The 23,797-nt window shown below is 39.3% G+C and overlaps 1 protein-coding gene across 1 annotated transcript in view; it reads left to right on the top strand.

The window, feature by feature from the left end:
- The window catches only part of USH2A (usherin), an 809,712-nt gene that overhangs the window by 762,570 nt on the left and 23,345 nt on the right, over nucleotides 1–23,797 (top strand). Inside the window, exons 63-64 of the mRNA XM_033195653.1 lie at nucleotides 685–1,006; nucleotides 22,290–22,499. Of these exons, the coding sequence (XP_033051544.1) occupies nucleotides 685–1,006; nucleotides 22,290–22,499 (532 nt within the window). The remainder of the gene's footprint in view (nucleotides 1–684; nucleotides 1,007–22,289; nucleotides 22,500–23,797) is intronic.

The following is a 23,797-nucleotide window of genomic DNA, read 5'->3' as shown; positions in this document are numbered from 1 at the left end:
TTCATGATTGATAATCTGGTGTGTAGTTGAGTTAACTTTGGCCCCACAAGGTCTTTGTGTCATGTAAGGGAGCCTGTTTTAAGATGTTAGGTATCAGGTGAGGGGATTTATTAGCACTGAGACCTTAATTCCATGATGTTCTTTCATGACCTGGAAACATTCCTGGGGGATCATTTAGCTCTAGCTTCAAAGGTAGGAGGAGTCCAGGACTGCTGAGAACTGCTTCATACTTTCCAAGGTCTGCATTCTTCATTGCTATGTTAAGTAATTCTGAAGAGTACCGGAATTTTCATGCTGGAAAGAATCTTGAGTTATTTATTCCATACATCCTTGTTTAGGGGAAGAATTGTACTCACCCCTTTCAAACAGATAAGAAACTTTAGTTTAGAAAGCCAGGGGGATTTTAATAGTTCAAAAATTTCCATGGAAATATAAATATTTTTTGAGACGGAGTCTTGCTCTGTCACCCAGGCTGGAGTGCAATGGCACAATTTCAGCTCACTGCAAGCTCTGCCTCCTGGGTTCAGGCCATTCTCAACTTTGTTATTCTTAAGAGTTAGCTATGAATAAGAATACATGTAAACTTGTCTTTCTTTTTTTTTTTTAAGGCCTGGTGTTTTAAAGATTCTTCCCATGAAAATCTATTTTGCTGAAAATCACTAATTTCTGCCTTATGTCCTGAAGGTATGAAATACGAATTCAAGCATGCACCACCCTGGGATGTGCATCAAGTGACTGGACATTCATACAGACCCCTGAGATTGCACCTCTGATGCAACCCCCACCACATCTGGAGGTACAAATGGCTCCAGGAGGATTCCAGCCCACTGTTTCCCTTTTGTGGACAGGACCGCTTCAGCCAAATGGAAAAGTTTTATATTACGAATTATACAGAAGACAAATAGCAACTCAGCCTGGAAAATCCAGTCCAGTCCTAATCTATAATGGAAGCTCAACCTCTTTTATAGATTCCAAACTACTGCCTTTCACAGAGTATGAGTATCAGGTAAGAAATGTGTATTATCAACAATTCAAGTTGATTATGTGCACTCACCAGCACCTGCCTGTAAAAATGGTGCACAATTTGAAAGGCACTTAAAGAAATGTGGGACTTAAGGAGAGTAATAATATTCCTTAAAAATTTTTAATTGGTAAATGAGGAAAAAACATGTTCATTGCCTTTTTCATTTTCTTGGTTTTTGAGCCATGTTATATATGTTGTTTTTCTTAGGTAGATTCCAGGTGAATTTCCTTTTCTTATTAATAAAGTGCTTTCTGCCATTAAGATTCCCTCTGTCAGTGTTGCCTTGGTAGGAGATACTCCTTGTTAAAAGATCACTTTGAAAATAACTCATCACTTGTACCAAAATAAAATCAAATAGCAAACATCTCTAGCCTTGGTGCTCAAGAAAGATACAGAATGTTGAAAAAAGTCTAGAAGAGTGCAACTAACCTGCCCATGACGATTAGTTAAGTTTTCTCTAAGGATGGCCTAAAAAAATAAGACTGCATTCTTAAAAAGCCAAGAATTAAGAATACTATTTAGAAAATATCGTGAATTCTATGGAGGACTTCTGTTAGGTTTGTTTAGTTTTGCCATCAGAGTCCATTTGCATTCTTCTTGTAATAACAATCTCATTTCCTGTGGGAGAATGCTTCCCCCACCCTTTGCTCAGGCTTGGTGGGAGTGTCAATCAATGTGTCAGGCTGTCTCCTAGCCAAGTGGTGGGCACGTGAGCCGCTCAGCCCCTCAGATTTGCCTGGGGCTTGATCTTCAGCAGAGTGACTCAGAATTTTAAAAGGTGGAGGTGAGAAGTCCTGTTAAAATATCCCTAACCTCAATCTAAAAGGTTTTCTTTTCCCTGCTATTTCCAAGCACGGTTCTGCAACCCTTCTTTTAATTCCACATACTCAAGTAAATTCTCTTCTGCTTAAGTCAGAATCAGTGCCTCTTGCTTGCAGTTAAGGAAAGCTTCCTGATTGATGTAAGCACTTAACTGCCAGGCACAATGCCAACAGAAATTTTCTAAAAGAGAAAACTGAGCCTTAAAAAGCTTATTATAACATGAAATAATAAAACTAATGAGTCACCAAAAAAAAAATAGTGACCAAATCAATGAGTACAGTGAATACAGGGAACATTTTAAGCATTAAAAGAATATTTTAGGAGAATAATATATGGGACAAATTACCGAATTAATAAGATTTGAAAATACAAATAAATTCTTGAATGGTTTGGAAAAATACACAGATATAAATCCATAATCCCTTGTTTGCAACTCCAAATCTAAAAATCTCTTAAAAGCATTTTCTTGCTTTGCCACAGGTCATTTGGCAACCAAACCCAATCTAAACAGACTTGAGACCATTTCCAGTATTTATTTATCCCATTTAATATGAATACTTATATGTTTCACTACAAAAATATTGCTTTATTATAAGATGGCTAACAAGATCATGCTGTGGATATTACAAAATATATAGTATATACATTTTATCCTATTTCAAAATGTGAAAACAAAATTATTTTAAAACACATCAGGCCCCCAGGGGTTTACGATAAGAACTGGATAAGAACTGTGGTTTATGTCATGAAGGAACAAAATACTGATGCCACCTTGGAAACATAACACTGTTAGAAACAGCCAGAACCTATTTGCCTGCCCTTTTGTTCTTTTCTCATTACCTTTATTCAAAAGTGTCACGTTATCAAAGTTATCAATTATCTAGTCTCCATTACAAATAAAAACGGTACCCTTAGTGAGGGAGCTGGATGAAGTCAGCGTGAAATCTTCACCGCTAATTAGACGCAACTTAATGACCCATGTATAAGAGACACAAACTTTCTCTGGTATTGTGTTGTGTCATTGGGTTAAATTCTGGTCACATGATCTGTAGAAGTCTCATTCCAGTTTTTGTTTGTTTGTTTATCTTAGACAGTCTCGCTCTGTCACCCAGGCTGGAGTGCAGTGGCAAGATCTCAACTCACTGCAACCTTTGCCTGCCAAGTTAAAACGATTCTCCTGCCTTAGCCTCCGGTGTAGCTGAGATTACAGGCGTGCAGCACGACACCAGGCTAATTTTTTTTGTATTTTTAGTAGAGACAAGGTTTTGCCATGTTGGTCACACTGATCTTAAACCCCTGACCTCAAGTGATCAGCCTGCCTTGACCTTCCAGAGTGCTGGGATTACAGACATGAGCCACCACGCCAGGTCCCATCCCAGTTTTCTCTAAAATGGAAAGCTCCAAGAATGTGTCTTGTCTCTAGTCAGATTTTTCATCGGGTACTAAGGATGACCAAGAACCGAGGGACCCACATTTCAGAGGAGAGGCAGGTTAAGAACCTTAGGCTGTGTGGTTTCTTTTTAACTGTTACTATCGGCTCTGTGTTACACTCCTCCTCCATACTCATCTCACTCAAATGAAAGTATTTAATTTGGTTTTTGATCTCCAGCTTGTATTTATTAGCTAATCTCATGTAGTTACAACATAAGGATAGAAAACAAAAAAAAATCAAAATCTAGCTTAACCCAAAAGCCCAGTTCTTATGGAAAATAATATTTTGAAAAGCATAGATTAACTACTGAAATAAATGATCAGAAAATATTGGTTTCATTTAGCCTGTGAAACACTGAGTCTATGTGGACCCTGAGTAATCCTACAGAAGTCATTTAGGAAGTTATATACTAAAACAATTTAGTTTTCTTTAACAAAAGAGCATTTTGTATTTGTGATGAATTTGCATTGCTCTCAAATCCACTTGAGGGTTACTTCATCTGCAAGTTGCCTTTGAAAATACCTTCATTGTCCTACACACATCTGCTCACCCAACAACTGACGGTGATTTGACCCTTCTGCAGAGGAGTGTGTTTTTGAGGTAATTGTAGATTGAAGGGAATAGAAACAAAAAACTGAGAAATTTTCTAGCAGTGTGGAAGGATTAATCAGAAGATCGTGAGGATGTATATTCGCGGAGGTTACCATCCACATGGTGTGCCCTGCAAGGGTCAGATGGGGCTCCCCACCACCTTCTTATACTACGTTACATCATTGTAGTCATTTCTGTTTTTGAGTTAAATCATTGAAGGCAGTTGTTAAAATTTAGTTATGTGTAAAGAACAAGACAGTTTTCACTAGTCTAAATCAACTCATTCCATCAGTTGGCCAGTGATAAAAGAGGGTATCACATGGATAAGTTTTTTTTTTTTTTTCCTGTCGTCTTCTTCATTTTGAGACACAGTCTCGCTCCGTCGCCCAGGCTAGAGTGCAATGGTGCAATCTTGGGTCACTACAACCTCCATCTCCCGGGTTCAAGCAATTCTCTGCTTCAGCCTCCTGAGTAGCTGGGATTACAGGCACCTGCCACCACACCTGGCTATTTTTTTTTTTGTAGTTTTAGTAGAGACAGGGTTTCACCATCTTGGCCAGGCTAGTCTTGAACTCCTAACTTTGTGATCCACCCACCTTGGTCCCCCAAAGTGATGGATGAGTTTTAATGGGCAGGAGGGTCAGGAAATATCTGGAGAAATGGATACTTATAGAGAGTGGGAGAGTTACTCACTGCAGAAAACCTAAGAGGGAAATTAAATGAGCAGCAAATCTCACTCACCTCACCACAGTTCTTGTAACCAGCTTGGTAACTAGCTCCTTTGAAGTTGAGCAAAACCCATGTGATATCACAAGCACTTTCTAAGTGTTCACTAATACTTCACTATGGAATGCCTTAAAGGTAGCATCCCCACTGTTTACAGTACAAGTGGAGGACCTAAGAGCTTGTTCAAAGGGCAGATTCCTGAATGGAATGGGAAGGGACCCTAGCAACCCATACATTTTTTTTTTTTTTAAAGACAGCATCCTGCTCTGTGGCCACACTGGAGTGCAGTGGTGTGATCTCGGCTTACTGTAACCTCCGACTCCCTGGTTCATGCAATTCTCCTGTCTCACCTTCCCAAGTAGCTGGGATTACAGGCACGTGCCACCATGCCCAGCTAGTTTTTTGTATTTTTAGTAGAGACGGGGTTTCACCATGGTGGCCTAGATGGTCTTGATCTCCTGACCTCGTGATCCTCTCACCTCAGCCTCCCAAAGTGCTGGGATTACAGGCCTAAGCCACCACTCCCAGCCTAGCAACCTGTATTTTTAATAAGCAGGTTGGATGGTCCACAACCCACTTTTTTTGGAAATACTGCCTCAGAGGATGCGACATTGCTGCTGTGCTACTTAAGCCTGATTTTCCAGTGGTGATTTTCTGAATCAGCAGTTCTCAGCTTTGACACCATGTTAGAATCACCTGGGGAAATTTTACAACATTATGCGTGCTGATACCCAGGCCCCACTCTCCTGTAGTTCTGATTTTGGGATGGGTTTGGGCATCCATGCGATTCAAAAGGTTCCCAGGTGATTCTCAAGTGCAGCCGGGGCTAAGAATCACTAGCCTAAACTGTCATAAACAGATAGCCCAAATAAGTGAAGCCTTCTCCCCACAAATGCCTAATTTACATGATGATCATTGATGACAGCCTATTGGCGTTGGTCTATCCTGGCTTTCCTAAAGAAAGGTCCTGTTGTTTTGATGTGAAACTAGAGAGGAGAACAGAATATATTATCTATGAAGTCCATGTCTCAGCTACTCAAATAATTTAATTTTCTCCATGGATTTTATTTGGCTTTTGTTATTGCTGTTTTGTTTTCTTTTATTTCTTACTTGGGAGGTCTGGTCTTTGGTGGTAAGAGTAAAGTTCACCATCATTTAAAACAGGGGATTTTTCTAGTTTGAGTCATTTCAGCATAGCTTCCAGAATTCTGGGATTCTAAAGGATAACACTCTGGAGGATTAGCTTTAATAAAGCCAGTGAGATCTAAAATATGAATCAAAAATTTAGCAAGATTTTTTTTTCTTGTTTTCCACAAGAATGGGTTGGTGGCTTTACAGAGTGCAGGGCAGGTTTCCATTAGAAAACAAACGTTTTCTGGGAATTTTGAATGCAACTTAATTTACCAAAATCTAATTCTCAAACAACTCTGTAAATGTATGTTCCACGCATAAATGAGATGCATCTGTACTAAATAAAGTTCTTCCATCGCACAGACCTCTTCCTTAAACAGAGATCACAGGCTTGCTCATGCTACAGAACATTTACAAGTCCAAGAAGATTTTTTTTTAAAGACAATAGTCATTTCTATCTTCAACCCTTTCAAAATTTTGCTATTCTAATACATGCAATGTGAACCTCCACATTCTATGTGGAGCAGTTCTTAATGGTTTAGCAGCAAATTAAGACAATATTTTTCCCACAGGCTTCAAGAGGGACTTGGGTGTGAGTCTACTCCGTTAAGACACTTTGGGTTTTACCTTTGGGGAGTGAGCCGAGGCTAATGAATAGCTCTCAGTAATTGTGCATTCATATTCATACTCTTGCTTAAGGCAATGACTCACCATGGATTTGATAGGGTCCGCCACCACCCCCTGTTTCACTGAATCATGCTGTCAGTGGCTTAATTAGTTTTCCTGACACTTCCTCACTTTGACAGATTTTTGCGGTAAGCGCCCACTCACACTCAGGGTCTCTGAAGGCTTCTGGTGCCTCGTGACTGGGTGACTGAGAAGCAACAGGTCAGCCTTAGAGGAAACTCTGTGACTCATGGCATGGGGTCTGAACTTAGGGCTAGTGCTAAAGGAGCCCATGCAGAATGGCAGTCTGCTGCTTTCTAACCGACCAACAGCGTCCCCAAACAAGCAGATGGAAAGAAGGGCTATGGAGGAAACACAGAAGGGGATCCTCACTGTTGCTGCCAGTGGCAGCTGCCTGAAGACTGCCAGGTGTACTGTAGAGGCTTTCCCCGCACCAGCCCCCACCATAGGCTACCAAATTGTTGGCAATTAGTTAGAAGTGGGAGGGAGACAGGCCAACATCTTCTACTCCTTCTCTCAGTAATTCTGGATCCTTGAGCACATTAACCTCTTTGGGTGTTTCCTCATAATAGAGGTTAGGCCTGCTGTGATGGAATATCATAGACTGGGTGGCTTAAATAACAAACATTTATTTTCCACAGTTTTAGAGACTGGGAAGTCCAAGGTCAAGGCACCTGCAGATTCAGTATCTGGTGAGGCCCACCTTCTGGCTTGCAGATAATGGTCTTCTCCTTATATCCACATATGGCAAATGGAAGGAGATGGAGAGGAAAAGGAAGGAAGAGAAAAGAGTAGGGGGACTCCCTCTCGTCTCTTTCTCTTCTTGTAAGAACACTAGTCCCATTCATGAGGGCTCCTCCCTGTGCAACCTAATAACCTCCCAAAGGCCTCCATATCATCATATTAAAGATTAGCCTTCAACATATGTATTTGGAGGGGACAAAAACAGTCAGTTCATAGCACTCATCTATAAAGGGAAGCACCCTCCAGCTCTATATTCTATGGGCAGACTAGTGGTAAGCTACAGGCATATAATTTTTAGAAATTCTAACCAAACTTTATCTTCTCTTGATTGGTTTTTGTAATCTACAGTTTGTAAAACACGACAAAATAAATTCTGACCCAAAGCAACAGAATTTTCTAATGGTAGTTAGCTTTAAGTTGTGTTGATGCAAGGGAATGTATGATATCAGCTTCAGACAATAAATGGATATATGGTTATTCATCAACAAGATGGACATATGGCAATATCATTAGTTGTGTCTCTCATTGAAACCTAACATATTTATTTACTAATATATTTTTTAAATTATAACTATATTAAAAATATAAATGTAAATAAATAATAAACTAATTTTCTTTAGTTAGCTACCAATGAGTCTCATTTATGTTCCTGAGAAAACCCACACTATCAAAAAGTTATCATGACTATTTCACTACAAGTAACAGAAAGCCAATGTAAACTAAGTTAAACAGAAGGGAATTGTTTCGGCTCTCACATCTGGAAAGGGCATTGAAGGAATCTGTTGAAACCAAAGAAAAGATATGAACATCAGGCCCTGGAAACCTGGGATGCAGGACTCAGAGGCTGTAAGATTCATTCATTCTCTCCCTCCTTGCCCCATCTCAGCTCGTCTGTATTTGGCTTCATTCTGCACACTCTCACCAGGCATCTGAGGAAATCACTACTAATACTCCCAGATTCAAGCCCTTTCTGTGCATCAGTTTTCTTATCTTCAAAATGTGAATAGATATAGCACTGGATTCATAGGCTTGCTTTGAGGTTAAATGAGTTAATATGTGAATGTTCTTGGAACAGTGCCTCATACATGGAAATCACTTCACCCATATAACAATAATGATTATTATTATTGCCCATCCCACATTAAGGACTAGAAGTCAACCAAGTGCAGGACTCTGACTGATCCTATTGCACTACCCGCCCTCCTGTGAACCAAGAGAACAGAGGACTATGATTGAGCAGGTGTGGTCGCAGGGCCCACCTCCTACAGGCAGGGCTGTGTGAGGTATGTGGGAAATGCTTCCAGCCAGAAGCAAGAATTGCCCTAGTACACTACACACACCAACAAGGGGAACAAGTACTCCATAGCTGTGAGATATTGACAATCCTTGTGCCCTTTCACACTGGATGCTCACACCCTTCCTGTTTTCCAAATGAAGAAGCTGAGTGCAGATCACATAGCTTGTGCAAGAAAGATACTTAATTTCTGATAACTTCACTTTTCTCATTAAAAAAAATGGGTGTGTTATGAGAACTAAGAAATCTGTGTGTCCAGTAGGATGCCTGCTACTTAGTGGGTCCATGCCACCATCCGATCCCCCTAGGATTGCACTAGTTAAAAGGAGAAACTTCCATTCAAGACCATAAAAAAGCCAGGTTAAGACATATCTTTTGTCTATATCAACAAGTCATTAATAAAATGTTAGAGTGTAAAAATCTCTAATCAGGAGTATAGTTGCCTCTAAAGGTGTGATACTCCTTCCACTAGGCAGTTCAACCCTCCCTGTCCTTGCCATTTCTCTTCTCAGGAAAATAGTAATTTACCCACATACCCATGACTAAAATTCCAAATTCTGATAGTCTGACTCCACTTTTCTGCAATTAGCTACTTGCTTTGTATTGCCTGTTTTCTATTGCTATCACCCTTATCCCATGCTTTTTCTATATCACATTTAGAGAAAACATATTGAGCAGGTTTTCTGTTTGGTTTTGGACTTGCATTTAATTAGGTATTAATCTCACTAACGTATTTCTGACCAGCATGGAGGTTTTTGTTTGGTTAATTTCTCCCAAAAGAACTAAGCTCCCCATGCCCACCCCAACTCCCACAGCTCAAGGTTTTAAATGATTTATTGATATTGTCTGACTCAGGCAGTGTATTTATTCTAAAACCTTAGGGCCTGAGTGCACGCTTAGACTGAAGGCCACTGGGACATTTCCATGTGTAGAAGACTGAAGTCTACCACTAGGCCTGGGGCCTGATCATTTTTCGCATCAAGCCCTTCGTTCCCACAGGAGATCATTTCTACCTGTTGGTGTGAGCACATTCAGGAGCATACTCTAGTTCTTTTTGTTCTTGTTCCATCTCCCATGGCGACCCTTAGGACTTTATTCCAAAGCTCTATTGTTGGCAGTATTTATGGCGCCTTTGGGACAAGTTATCCATGTGAAGATGGGTTGATTCTCACCCTCATGCAGATGCAACTCAGATTTATATTTCACTTAAGCTGATATTGATCTTCCTGTCTCTGTGTTGGAAGCTTGATTGGTGGAAATAAAATGTGAAACACAACAGAATGCTCTTCAATTGAATGCAGATAATGTGTGATTCCAGCCTGCCCTCATGGCTCTTCAGATGCCGTGAAAACAAAGGCTCCCAAAGTCACCTGAAACTCAGGTCCTGTAAAAACATCCAGGAAAAGATGAGATGTGTTTTGCTTATTTTCCTTTATCCTGTAAATTGAGTATTTAATAAACTCTCCTTATTAGGCACCTACAATGTTCAAAGTGTATACCTAGTTACTAGGATTGAGGCAGGAAGCTAAAATCCATGCACTCTCCCCTTCAGGGACTTAAAGTATAGTTGATAAGATAAATAAAGATGCCCATGAATAATGTATCCATAAAAATATCGCTAGGAACGTTGATGTTTGCAAGATCTGAGTGACGGCAAAACAGATCCAGGGAGGAAGAAGCAGCTTCTTTATCTTCAGGGACAGCATGATTTCCACACCAAACTCTAAAGGCCACTCTTATTCTACTCTCTGGCCAGATGATTTTGTGCAGCACAGGTGGCACCTTGATACTAAAGAGCTACTGGACTAAAATCATTCCACAGACACATGAAGAGGCACCATTTCTCTGTTCCTTCAGTCTTACTTTTCCTAGCCAGGGTAACTGAGACACGCAACACCTGGAAAATCGGGTAACTCCCACCCCAATACTGCGCTTTACGCAAACGGGCATACCAGGAGATTATATCCCACACCTGGCCGGGAGGGTCCTACACCCACGGAGCCTCCCTCATTGCTAGCACAGCAGTCTGCGATCTAACCGCAAGGCAGCAGCGAGGCTGGGGGAGGGGTGCCCACCATTGCTGAGGCTTAAGTAGGTAAACAAAGCTGCTGGGAAGCTCGAACTGGGTGGAACTCACAGCCGCTCAAGGAAACCTGCCTGTCTCTGTAGACTCCACCTCTGGGGACAGGGCACAGATAAAAAACAACAACAACAAAAAAGCAGCAGAAACGTCTGCAGACGCAAACGACTCTGTCTGACAGCTTTGAAGAAAGCGGTGGATCTCCCAAAATGGAGGGTGAGATCTGAGAATGGACAGACTGCCTGCTCAAGTGGGTCCTTGACCCCTGAGTAGCCTAACTGGGAGACATCCCCCACTAGGGGCAGTCTGACACCCCACACCTCACAGGGTGGTGTACACCCCTGAGAGGAAGCTTCCAAAGTAGGAATCAGACAGGTACACTCGCTGTTCAGCAATATTCTATCTTCTGCAACCTCTGCTGCTGATACCCAGGCAAACAGGGTCTGGAGTGGACCTCAAGCAATCTCCAACAGACCTACAGCTGAGGGTCCCTACTGTTAGAAGGAAAACTATCAAACAGGAAGGACACTTATAACAAAACCCCATCAGTACGTCACCATCTTCAAAGACCAGAGGCAGATAAAACCACAAAGATGGGGAAAAAGCAGGGCAGAAAAGCTGGAAATTCAAAAAATAAGAGCGCATCTCCCCCTACAAAGGATCACAGCTCATCGCCAGCGACGGATCAAAGCTGGTCAGAGAATGACTTTGACGAGATGAAAGAAGAAGGCTTCAGTCCATCAAACTTCTCAGAGCTAAAGGAGGAATTACGTACCCAGCGCAAAGAAACTAAAAATCTTGGAAAAAGAGTGGAAGAATTGATAGCTAGAATAATTAATGCAGAGAAGGTCATAAACGAAATGACAGAGATGAAAACCATGACACGAGAAATACGTGACAAATGCACAAGCTTCAGTTACCAACTCGATCAACTGGAAGAAAGAGTATCAGTGACTGAGGATCAAATGAATGAAATGAAGCAAGAAGAGAAACCAAAAGAAAAAAGAAGAAAAAGAAATGAACAAAGCCTGCAAGAAGTATGGGATTCTGTAAGGCCAACATTCAAATTCAGGAAACACAGAGAACGCCACAAAGATACTCCTCGAGAAGAGCAACTCCAAGACACATAATTGCCAGATTCACCAAAGTTAAAATGAAGGAAAAAATCTTAAGGGCAGCCAGAGAGAAAGAAACACCTTTCTAAATCTCCATCCTTATGTTTAGAAGCCTCTCTTAGCCCACCTACTATTATTGGTACCTGTGTAATGGTTCAAAATGTTCTCCACTGCATCAGTTGGGATCTCAACAGGAAGTATATGGCACATTCAAAGGGTATTTGAAGAAAATTTAAGGAAGAGGCTATTTATGGAGGTGTGGGCAGAATTAAGAGAATCAATAAGGGATGTTAAAGTACCCAGGAAGTAGGAAGAGTCTGAAACTGTAACCTCTAGGCCTGCAGGGACAACAGAAGAATCTGGGACATTGAAAGGAAATTCAGCCTTGTCGACCTGCAGTGCCAAAGAGAGGAGCAGGAGAAACAAAGAATCTGAACTCTCTCTTCCCTTTGATCAAACCCTAATGGAAAAGAGCCAGTGAAGAAAAGATTCCAGGTGAGGCAGTCTGATGAAGTCAGCCTTCCAGGGTACAGAGCAAACCAGAGAAGGGCAGAGAATGGATCTGGGGAAAAAACAGCTCATCCCCCACACTCAGATTGATGCTGCTCCTCAACCAATATATAACAATGCCTTCACCAGTAGAATCCTTTCTGGACTAGAGGATCACCTGGCCAGCTTTGGCTTGTCACTCTGAGATTATTGATAAACCACTAAGTAAATTTGAAGACTTAAGGAGGATTGTACTTAAGTACTTGAACCAATAGCATATTACCATTAAATTGTAAATAAATATCTCAGGATATATGAAGCAATCCAATCTGCAGGTGGAAACAAAAATGTTAACACATGCAAATAAATCAGATGCTTTGAATGGTAGTTTTTAAAAGCATAGTTGAAACCTCTTCTTGTTAATTGATTTATCTATCTGTTTATGGATCTGATCATTACTAAGATGCCTATAAGCATCTAGAAAACTGCACAGTTCTCTCTTTGATTCCTATAGGCATATTTCTAATGGAAACCAGTAATAAAATTCTTTTCTCTAAAAAATCCATTGAATTGCTCTGATTTTTCCTTTTGTTCATGCTTGGGGGCTTTTTGAGAAATTTTAACTAATAATAAGACAAAGTAAATAAGCTGTCCAATGAACAAGTTTCAATGTAGAGCAATATTTTTGAAAAGCCAGGCTTTTATTTACTCTAACGCTTAAAGCTCTAGAGTACAGAAGTACCTGGAAGAAAGATACAGAGGGAGGTGTGGGCTAAATTCCAAATGCTGTGGAGCGTTTTCCAATCTTATTAATGCATAACAACTAACTAGAATCCAGAAGTGAGTTGCAGAATTGCTATCTAGTCCCACTAGATCCCCAAAACTGTTAAGTCACTCTCTCCTGTCTTTTCACACAAATACTTTGATAGTAATCACTATCATTTATTTAGGGTTTGTTACGTGCTAAGGGCTATGTTAAGAACTGCATGCATATTAGCTAATTTAATCTCATACAACCATTTGAGATAGGTGTTATTATTGACACTATTTTACAGGTGAGAAACATGAGGCATTGAAAAATTAGGTATCATGCCCAAGGATATAAAGTTGGTAAGTTGAAGGACTCAAATTCGAACCTTAAGATTCAAGTTCAAAGACTGGTTTCTTAAATTCTACCCCAACAGTTACCTCCAAATTGCATTTGCATGCAGCTTTGGGACTTTCAAAAATTGATGAAATATTTATAAATATATTCATCCCCCACCCCATTCCTCAGAAATTTCTAGAAACATTATTGCATGTAAATCTTAAAATAGTCCTGTGGGGTAGGTGGTGTTAGCTCTTAGAATAGTCAGGAACCTGAATAACTTAGCAAGTTACCTAGTCAAAAAGCAACAGAGTCAGAACTCAAGTCCTGACTTTCTGACCCCAAGTACAATGGTGGCTCTGCTGAACTGCAGCTTCTTCAAGTTACCTTCATCAGGAGCACAAATTCCTGACCCTGTGAAGACTGATTAGGGTTTCAGTCTGGGCTACATGAATTACCAACTCTGGATCCTCAGCTAATAATTTGAACTCACTAAACCTCAGTTTTCTTATCTGTAAAATTGAGATTAAACAAACAAACAAAAAAACTTACCCCAGGAAGGTTGCTGTGAACTTTAAATAAGTTGACTTCAAAGCTAAGGTATTGTCACTTACAAAAAAAAAGTAAGATTTAATATATAAATACACAGAAGGTGTTCAGTATCCAGCATTCCTGTAAAATGAAAATCAAATAAAGTCACTCTCCAGCTGCAAACCCTCCTTCCTCCATTCCATAAAATGCAAACTCCTCTCTAGTTCCATGGGGCCTTTCGTGGTCTCACTTTTGTCCAGTTCTGTCCTCATTCCATTGCTCTCTGGCCCTTACTCACTAAGGTCAGCCACACTGGCCTTCTCGAGGATCTAGCCCTAAGGCCTTTGCACATGCTCTTCTTTTCCACAGAGTGCTCTTCCCTCAGATCCTCATCTGGTGAGCTTCTGCCAATTGTATCCCAGCTTGATGGTCACCTGTTGAGAGAACCTCCTGGACAAGCCAACCATTTTCTGCTATATCACCTTATGTATATCACCATACAACATCATCATTTCTTTTCTAGCATATATCCTTACCTGTTTATTTTATTTGTGTTGTTATTGATTGCCTCCCCTCACCAGGATGTTAATGCCAGCCTTGTTCACTATTGTATCCCCAGCTCATAGAACAGCATCTGGCATATAGAAATGGCTCAATCAATATGTGTTGAATTCATGGATGATAAATAGTCTTACCTAATTTACTATCCTTCATGGAGATGTTAATCATAATTGGTGATTGTGATCTTAGCTTCCTCTAGCAACTTATTGTGGATAAAATATATTTTTTAATGCTATATCCATTAGGGTATAGTTATTATTGTAGAGAACATAATGGAATTTCAATGCATTTACACATGTTTGAACAGGATGAAATATATTAGTACTTGCTTCTGTGTAATATGCAATATTGCTCAAAGCATGATAAGTGGCAGCAGAGATGGATGTCACATTGTTTGTGATAACTTCCACTGTCCCGCTTTTAGGCTACCCTCCACAGAAAAAGCCGGTTCATGCAGGGCTCTATGAAAAGCCCAGGGCAGCAGCCCACCATGTGAAAGGTGTATACAGGCCTTCTTTTAATGGCCTTATGTAGGAAGGGGTAAAGAGTTTGGGTTTTTATATCACCTATCTGTATTAGAAGGCCAGCTTTATCACTTACCAAGTTGCATAAATTTCTGTGTTCCTCAGTTTTCTCATGTGTAAAGTGGGGATAATAATACCAACCATATAGGATTGTCGGGAGGAAAAATGCAAAATTAGAACATAGAATACATTTACAAAAGTGTAAGTGCTCAATAAATCCAGTAGCTACTTTTATGTATCCTCCATGAGAACAGGATGGGGCTGGGTTCCTGTTTCCTCTTAGGGAGAGCATCTATAAGCAATAAAAAATAGTATGTGATAACTCCAAACTTTCATTATTTAGTTTTATTGTTAAAAGTGAATCAGGGCTAATTTCAGTGTTTCCCACTGTTAGGTCAGTTTTCCCTTCTTCAGATATTAGAGAAGAACCATATTCACATGTAGTAAATGACTCCAAAGAGCAAGATGGTATGAGGAGCAGTAGTGATAAGACACCCATTTCTAGCATGGGAAATGTCTTGTAACTTTTCCAGTAGCTTCACGTCTCTGAACTTCAAAAGTGCTCATGGAAAGCAAGACAATGTCCTGCTGTACCCTCTTCCCCTGGGTCCCAGAATTCAATTAAAATCAGGTTCTATCTTGCCTAATCCAAGGTGTTTTAGATGAAGGGAACCTGGAATACAGAGACTATATCTGTAAAAGTGTGACTGTATTGTATCCAGCAAGGTTCTATGCAAATAGAGGTGCTGGAAAACGTCCATTTGATGGTGAAAGAAAATCAGATAGGTAGACAGTTAAATAAATAGCTACATAGAGCTTTTCAGCACATTATTCCTTCATAACTGGAGCCTGCAGGGCTATTCATGAAATAAAACAATCTTGTAATCATGTAATTTCAAATTCATTGCATTGTCTCTTTTGCCAAAATTCTTTAACCATGATTCCGGCAAAGAAGATTTTGGCATATTGCTATTCAAACATATTCAAAACCTATGACAAGCGCTACCCTTTAAGAAGGCATTAGCATGAGTGCCATGGGAAAATATACTCCAAGGTTGTAGATGAATTGATATGATTTCCTTGATTGTATCTTTTTATTTATGAGGCATAATTTATGAGCACTGGAAAGCAAACTGCAATGAGTGATGACTAACAACAGCCAAAGTCATAAATCAGGAGCAGTGAAAGAAGTAGTGATTTTGATCGAATCTATTGAATTAGCTGTTGGCCTTAGCCAATACAGGTATTGGAAAGACCTTTTTAATATCTATTTGTCCCCTCATGGGAATGTGATAACAATCTCATTACATGCCCCTAGGAAACAAATAATTTAATTGTTTGCCCGTTAACATACAACCTGTTTACTGTACTTATTAATTACTGGCATAGCTGTTGATGCTAGATTTTTTGTTTATTTCTGATGTGAATTGTTACAAAATTATGTTCACATTCCTTAGTTTTTATAAACAATTATGTCTCCTTAGAGCTTCTTGATATAAATTTGTCCTCGGAATTGTTGAAATGCTTTTTTTAATCAAACATTGTCATCATCCCACAAGGAAGTATGTTACTGTTTCACAGAAGTTGCAGAGAGCTCAGATATTCTTCCCTCTCTTAATCCTCTGAGAGTTAACAGTTTTACTAGTACAGCTCTTATCATAAGCAGCCTGGATAAAGAGCAAACTCTCAAATTGCTCCAAGCACAAAGACAGTCATCATCACTTACATTAGGAGTTAACAGATTAGAGATCTTTTGGAAAAGACTAGTTGACTGAATTTGGTTACTCCTGTATTATATTTTTATAAGGAAAATAATAGCAAATGTAAGACCAAATAAACATCAGCTTGGTGCTGACCCATATACAAACCATCCAGGAACCATATATTATGAAGTATGTTCCCTGGATTTGAACAAGACTTGTAGCATTTCCTTGGCCAAAAGAATCATAAAATATTTTCACAATTTAGGGGTTTTTCTTAGGATACCATAAAGGAAAAATGCATCAGGAACCCCCTTGAAATTTATATTAATAATTTAGCTTTGCTCTAAGACAATACTTGGAAAACATCAGTCCCAAGGAAGGTTACTTCAGAAAGATACGAGACATTGAGCAAGACAAAGCATTCAGGTGAAAACTACTTTGTTTAGCCAATACAGGTATTGGAAAGACCTTTTTAATATCTATTTGTCCCCCTCATGGGAATGTGATAACAATCTTAACAACAAGTTAAGTGTGGAAATTGTGCTAAAGAATAACTAGCACAGGCTGGGCACGGTGGTTCATGCCTATAATCCCAGCACTTTGGGAGGCTGAGGCAGGCAGATCACGAGGTCAGGCGTTCAAGACCAGCCTGGCCAACGTGGTGAAACCCCATCTCTACTAAACTACAAAAAATTAGCCAGGTGTGGTGGCAGGTGCCTGTAGTCCCAGCTACTCAGGAGGCTGAGGCAGGGGAATCACTTGAACCCAGGAGGCGGAGGTTGCGCTGTTGAGATCGCTCCACTACACTCCAGCCTTGGTGACAGAGCAAGACTCTGTCTCAAAAAAAAAAAAAAAAAAAGAGGGAAAAAAGAATAACTAGCACTGTAGCAGAAGCATCTAAAGGGGCCACCACTCTGGGAGATTTCTGATACATTTCCCCTTCTCCCATCCTCTGTAGACTGGTGATCCCTTCTCTTTCCCATTCACAAAAATTATTACAATGCTTCTGTTCACAAATGTTTGTTTTCCTCCTAGAATAAAATTAGAAGGAAAAATGTCGGGTTGAGAGAAATTGGGAGCATTTAGAATAATATTCCTCTGCACTAAAAGAAAAATAGACTCAGCAATTTCTAGAAATATCAAGGTTTCAAGAAATTATACCTTAAGTGAAAATTAGGAGGCAAGAAGTGGTTCTACAAAGCCAGTAAACTCTAGTTCTGTTTGGAACTATGAAAAAACACCGTAATTAATTCTGTGATGATTATTAAATTGTAACATATTCCAAGATACATTTATTGTGTTTATTTGAATGACTGAAGGTAATGACAAAGGTAATGCAAAGTATAACTCTAAAGAGACATAACATAAATAGAAACTGAAAATGTACAGTGCCTATATTCCGTACATAGTTCTATAAAGAATAGACCTTTGTGTTTTTCAAATAATATTGGGTGTAAAAGTCACTTGGAAATATGTTGAAAGGGCAAATTCCAAGGTCCTCTCACCAGAAATTCTGATACAGGTACCCCAAATCATTTTGATGACCATGGCTAGGGAATATATTTTGACAAAGACTTCTCTCAAAGAGGCAATTTTCAAAAGAGAACAAATGATTAAATTCATTGTTTTCACAGCAACGTGATTATGGCAGCTTAGTGGCAGATGTTGACACTCCATGTAATTAAAAATTTTTAAGGCAAAATACAGTAATTAGTCCTTTGGGGTAGGAAAGAGTAAATAAAAGAACAATTTCATTTTTTTAATGAACAACAAGCATAAATATGGTAATAGTCTCTAGTTGGATTTAAAAATGTATTACATTGAAAACAGAAATTCCATTGAAAACTGACATATTAACCTACCATTTTGCTAGTTAATTAAAGAATTTGTGCCTAAACAATTATAGTTTTTATGCTTATTAAATGTAATCTATGTTTTCTATGACATTTTACATTGTAACTTTTTTCATGGTTACAACAGAAGCCTTAGAGAAATAAAACAACCAAGTCAGTCAGTCCTAACTTTTCATTATTAACAGTTGGGGAAGTTTCTGACTCTACAGTGATAACTGTGTGTGCAACCACGCATTCACATGTGAAAGTGTTCACCAAACCCAAATAATAATGTATTTCAGCAGAAACTTTAATCATCCTTAATCTTTATTATAAAAGAATAAATATGTTCAGTCTATGAGAACACATGGACACAGGGAGGGGAACATAACACACTGGGGCCATTGTGGGTGGAGGCCCGGGGAAGGGATAGCATTAGGAGAAATACCTAATGTAAATGACGAGTTGATGGGTGCAGCAAACCAACCAACATGGCACATGCATATCTGTGTAACAAACCTGCACGTTGTTCACATGTACACTAGAACTTAAAGTATAATAATAAAAAAGAATAAATATGTTCAGTCTAAACACTGTAGGAATAAAGATAATCCTGAATAAATCAAAGATGAAGAACATCTTGGCTTTTTTTTCTCTTGGCCATGGAATTTATAAGCCTTACTTTCTTTTCTTCCCCAATAATAACTCTTTCATTTTTCTAGGAGCTCACACACTAAAGAAAGAGAATACACAGCTGTTTGATCACAAGATATTTTATTTATTGATTTTTACAGGTTCATTACAACTAAAAGATCGGGACATATTGCTAAAAAATTTTCTCTGCAGGATCTCTGCTGCTTCTTTCTCCGCCCTATAAAGACAGACTCAAATCTTGGGGCACTGTTTCTCAGTGGGAATCATAAACATTATCTGTTAGTATTTTTACCCTGGACCCTGAACTACACTTCAATACTTTTATCTCTTGCTTAGCCGGACATAGACAAAAATCCACAGTGATATTTTAGACAAAGAACATTTTTGCCTCAGCAGAGATAGAGACAAAGAGAGACAGAAAGAGACAGAGAAAAGAATATTATTCACAGGTTCTTTTTTCCTTTTCTCCTAGTGGTTTGATATAACAGAGACACTGCCTCGTGGTACAAGTTTTGTGAAATTCATAATGCTTCATTATCTCAGTCAGCTTTCTCTTCATTCTAACTGTTTTCATTTTCACAGTTGCTCATGTAAATAGGTTGATCCTGCTTTGCATAAGCATGTTGATTTATATGAATGCTATTTTGATCTCAAATTGATTGAATAGTAAAAAGAAAGTCTAGGAAAAAGAGTAATGTATTATGAAGGACTCCTGCCAAAGACAAAATAGCCTATGTACATTCCCTATTAGTGATGGGGAATTTTGAGTTGCCTGGTTTTAAAAGGGAATATTTCCAAGAAATATAGCAAAACACTGTAATACTGGCCCAAGTGTTTTTAAAATCCAGGGATTAAATCCTATTTTGGAAATAGAACTCCACCTAGTAGAAGTTCACATAACACAGGAAGGCTGAGATTTAGTGCGATCTACAACACTACCATTAAAAAGCCTTAATAGTATTTATGATTCTATATCTACATTGAAAATGAAAGAAAAGTTAATGTTCATAAGCCAGAGCTAGAACTGTGCTGAGCACTTTCTATGAATTATGATTATTTCATCTCATTTTCTTTCAACACCCTATGCCTGTACTACTTCCATCTCCTATTGGTGCACAGTAATTAATTGGCAAGTTGTTGAATCTTTCTTTTATTATACCTAGTTGCACTTTCTGCCTCATTTTCTTCCCCATCCATTGTAACCTAACTTTAAATTCTGCCTGCCCTTAAATCACCAATCAAAGTTCTGCTGTTGGCAAAAAAAGTCATATCAATATTTGCACCTTACCTTGTATTCCTTTTTCAAGAATATTTTTTCAAATCTTGTCATTCATTGTGTAATAATAGGTGTCCCCCACACCACTTCCCCAGAAAGATATTTGCAGTAAAAGTGGTTGTTCTGGGGCAGAGTGAGGAGACAGGGACCCTCCTCACCAGCCCTGAAATCTGACTTCTTCATGAATAACCTCCACCTCCCCTCCCCAGTGTAAGTCTGACCTCACCCATTTCTGAGGGGACTCTGAGAGCAGCTGCAGTTGTATTCTGATGGACTCTAACTTTCATGAAATCTGGCTCTCCCATTGCTAGCTCCTTACTTCCCTATACTTACCAAAATAAACCCCCCTCACCTAAGACAACTTGTACATGTCTAGCCATCCTTGCAAGCTAAGACACCTTACCTAATCTAGAATTGCAGGTATTCGTCTATGGACAAGACATTAAATTTTCATGATCCTGAGTATTTTATTTATGCATATGGATGGCATACAGAATCAAAAACCCCACTCATTGAAACAGGCACTGGAGAGCAGAATTCTAGTTTCAGTGCTTGTAACTTTTGTCACCTTGAACAAGATAGTGAAATTCTCTGAGCCTCAATTTCTTCACCTTTAAAAGGGGACTAGTAATACATTCTCCACTCACCTTACAAGGTTGCCATTGTAAGGACTAAATAAGCTGACATAAGTTAAAGTGCTTTGTAAAATGTAGAGTTTATACAAATGTGAGTGATTATTATGCAAATGACGAGAGGATGTATCCAAGCTCTAAAAAGAGCAGGTGTGTCTATGTAAGTAGTTAGTTGTCTCTTTTTAAAAATGAGGCTCCTGGCAATCCTATCAGCAAGGGGCTGGAGATTTGCATTTGACAGCAACCTGAAAACAATTCAACATCAGAAAATTTACTTTCACAAAGGAATCCGGAAAAAAAGAAAAATATGAAAACCACTGATAGGATTTGACCTAACTACTAAAAATCTCTCTAATGTTTCTTCTCTTGAAGATATTATTGATGCAAAAGCAAAGTAAACAAAAATGAAACTAAACTCTCACTGCAAAGTATTCTGACAGTTTTATTTTCCCCACAAATATCCCCTATTTTGAACATTCTGCATGCTTTTTTTTTTTTTTTTTTTTAAATACTGAATGCCTGGAATGTGTATACTGTAGAATCAAACAAGTTTTTCAGACTTGTCTTTAAAAGCTCAGGGGCAAATTTTTAGAAAATACATAGTGTAGAAGAAATGCAATGAGAAAAATTGTCCTGAAGTTAGACTTTCACCTGAAAGCTTACTAAGGAATACTACTACTCCTAAACACGCAGACAGTCTTCTTGTATTGCCATTTAGATCTATCATTCTGATTGATCACTGTGTAGTGGGCTATTATTGGGCCTAATTTAACCCTATACACTCACACATCCATCTACTCTGTCTATTGTACCTGACATTCTACAAATTACTTACTCATGCAAATGACGACCTAAGGCAACCTTTTAGGATATTCGTGTTTAATTATACAAATGGTTCTTGATAAATAAGATTATACATCATTCCATATGTTTATTCCCTCCTTGATGAAAGGAAATTTAATTTTCATGCAGATTTGGTGGGGATGATGTTTAAGAATTGCTGAGTTTTATGTAGTCTGCAGATCCATCCAGTTTGCAGCAGCTGACAAAATCACTCCACTTCCCACACAGAGATGAGCAGTTTTTTCATTAGGCTTAAATCAACCCGCTGCATTCTAAAATCCTACATGGCCTTCTTTGTGTTCACATGGTCAAAGGCAGAAGGCAAAAAATAAAAATAATAAAGGAAAAGCCTGCTCTCCTATGTGATTACAAAGTTGCAAGATCAAAGTTTATCTTTTCCTGTTGTGTTTAGTTGCTTTTGGTTGCCAATTCTTTTTTTTTTTTTTCTTTTTTTTGCCCCCCAGCCTGAGGGTATCTTGCTTTTGACAGTCTTGTTGATTTCTCTTTGGAGGTCTGGGCAGTGAATTCTGCAGGAAAAGCCCCCAGTAGCTGGACAAGGTGCAGAACCGGGCCAGCCCCACCAGAAGGTATCAGAGCCCCTACGTTCCATGCGGTCTCTTCTACCCAAGTAGTGGTCAACATCAGTGCCCCCAGGAAGCCCAACGGGATCGTCAGTCTCTACAGGCTGTTCTCCAGCAGCACCCATGGGACTGAGACAGTGGTGAGCAACAGAGCTAAAAACCCAGGACTGGTTGACTTTTAAAAATCATTACCATGGAGCCCTTGTGTTTATGTTTTTATTTTTCTCTCCATCTTTCTTATCCTTCTATTCTGAATTGCCCTATGGTGAACTTAGTAGCACGAAGATCCCTCAGAGAAGAAAAAGTGAACCCTGAGGAAACATACAGAAAGTATGTAAACTCTTAGGGAGAGAGATGCTAAAGGTGGTATTAAAGACTCCACAAACATAAGAAACTAAGACTTTAGAAAGAATCAAACTAATTTAATTGAATTAGAAAACAGATCTACCACTTAACAGAGTGGTGGCACATAGTAAGAAGTCAGCAAATTGTAATTATTGGTGGTGTAAATGTTAGTATGAAAAAGACAAAATAGAGCAAAGAATATCCTTGGAATCTCTATTTTGACATGCACAAATCTCTAATAACACATGGAAAACTCTCATTCCTCTGGTGAATTCAAGAAAGTTCTAACCCTTTAGAAGAGAGAGCAGAGCAGCTCCATCAGCACAGCCCTAACTCACTGTTTGTTCATTAACACGTTTGAGGCACATTGGGAGACAGGAGAGATTGCTCAGGGGTCTTTCACATTGTGAGTTAGCCAAGCCACTTCCTGGAGGCGATGTTAAGAATCAACTAGACCAGTTCCTGCATTATTTAAACGAAGAGACCAGCAGCCAGCAGGATGAAGACCCTTGTCTCTGTGGTATAGCTTGTGTCACTCTCAAGTTTCTCATGAATAAGTGGAGATTATAATACTTTGTTCACACAAACATTGTATAGAGATTGTGCAGGTCCTGGTATTACACTATAAATTATTTAGATCAATTTAGGGAACAATTTGGGCAAGTGTGGAGAATTCCTCTGAGACCACAGTGTCAGGTATTGAAACACAATTTCAACAGATAACTTAGATACAGGGAGGCTTGGATTGAATGTTAAAGGAATATTAGCATTTTTTTTTTTTTTTTTTTTTTTAAGACGGAGTCTCGCTGTGTCGCCCAGGCTGGAGTGCAGTGGCGCGATCTCGGCTCACTGCAAGCTCCGCCTCCCGGGTTCCCGCCATTCTTCCGCCTCAGCCTCAGAGTAGCTGGGACTACAGGCGCCCGCCGCCTCGCCCGGCTAGTTTTTTTTTTTTGTATTTTTAGTAGAGACGGGGTTTCAGCGTGTTAGCCAGAAGGGTCTCGATCTCCTGACCTCGTGATCCACCCGCCTCGGCCTCCCAAAGTGCTGGGATTACAGGCTTGAGCCACCGCGCCCGGCCGCATATTTTCTATAG

Source organism: Trachypithecus francoisi, unplaced genomic scaffold, assembly GCF_009764315.1.
Source record: "Trachypithecus francoisi isolate TF-2019V2 unplaced genomic scaffold, Tfra_2.0 Lachesis_group5, whole genome shotgun sequence".
In the NCBI taxonomy this organism is placed as follows: domain Eukaryota; kingdom Metazoa; phylum Chordata; class Mammalia; order Primates; family Cercopithecidae; genus Trachypithecus; species Trachypithecus francoisi.
This window is presented reverse-complemented; position numbering and strand designations above follow the sequence as displayed.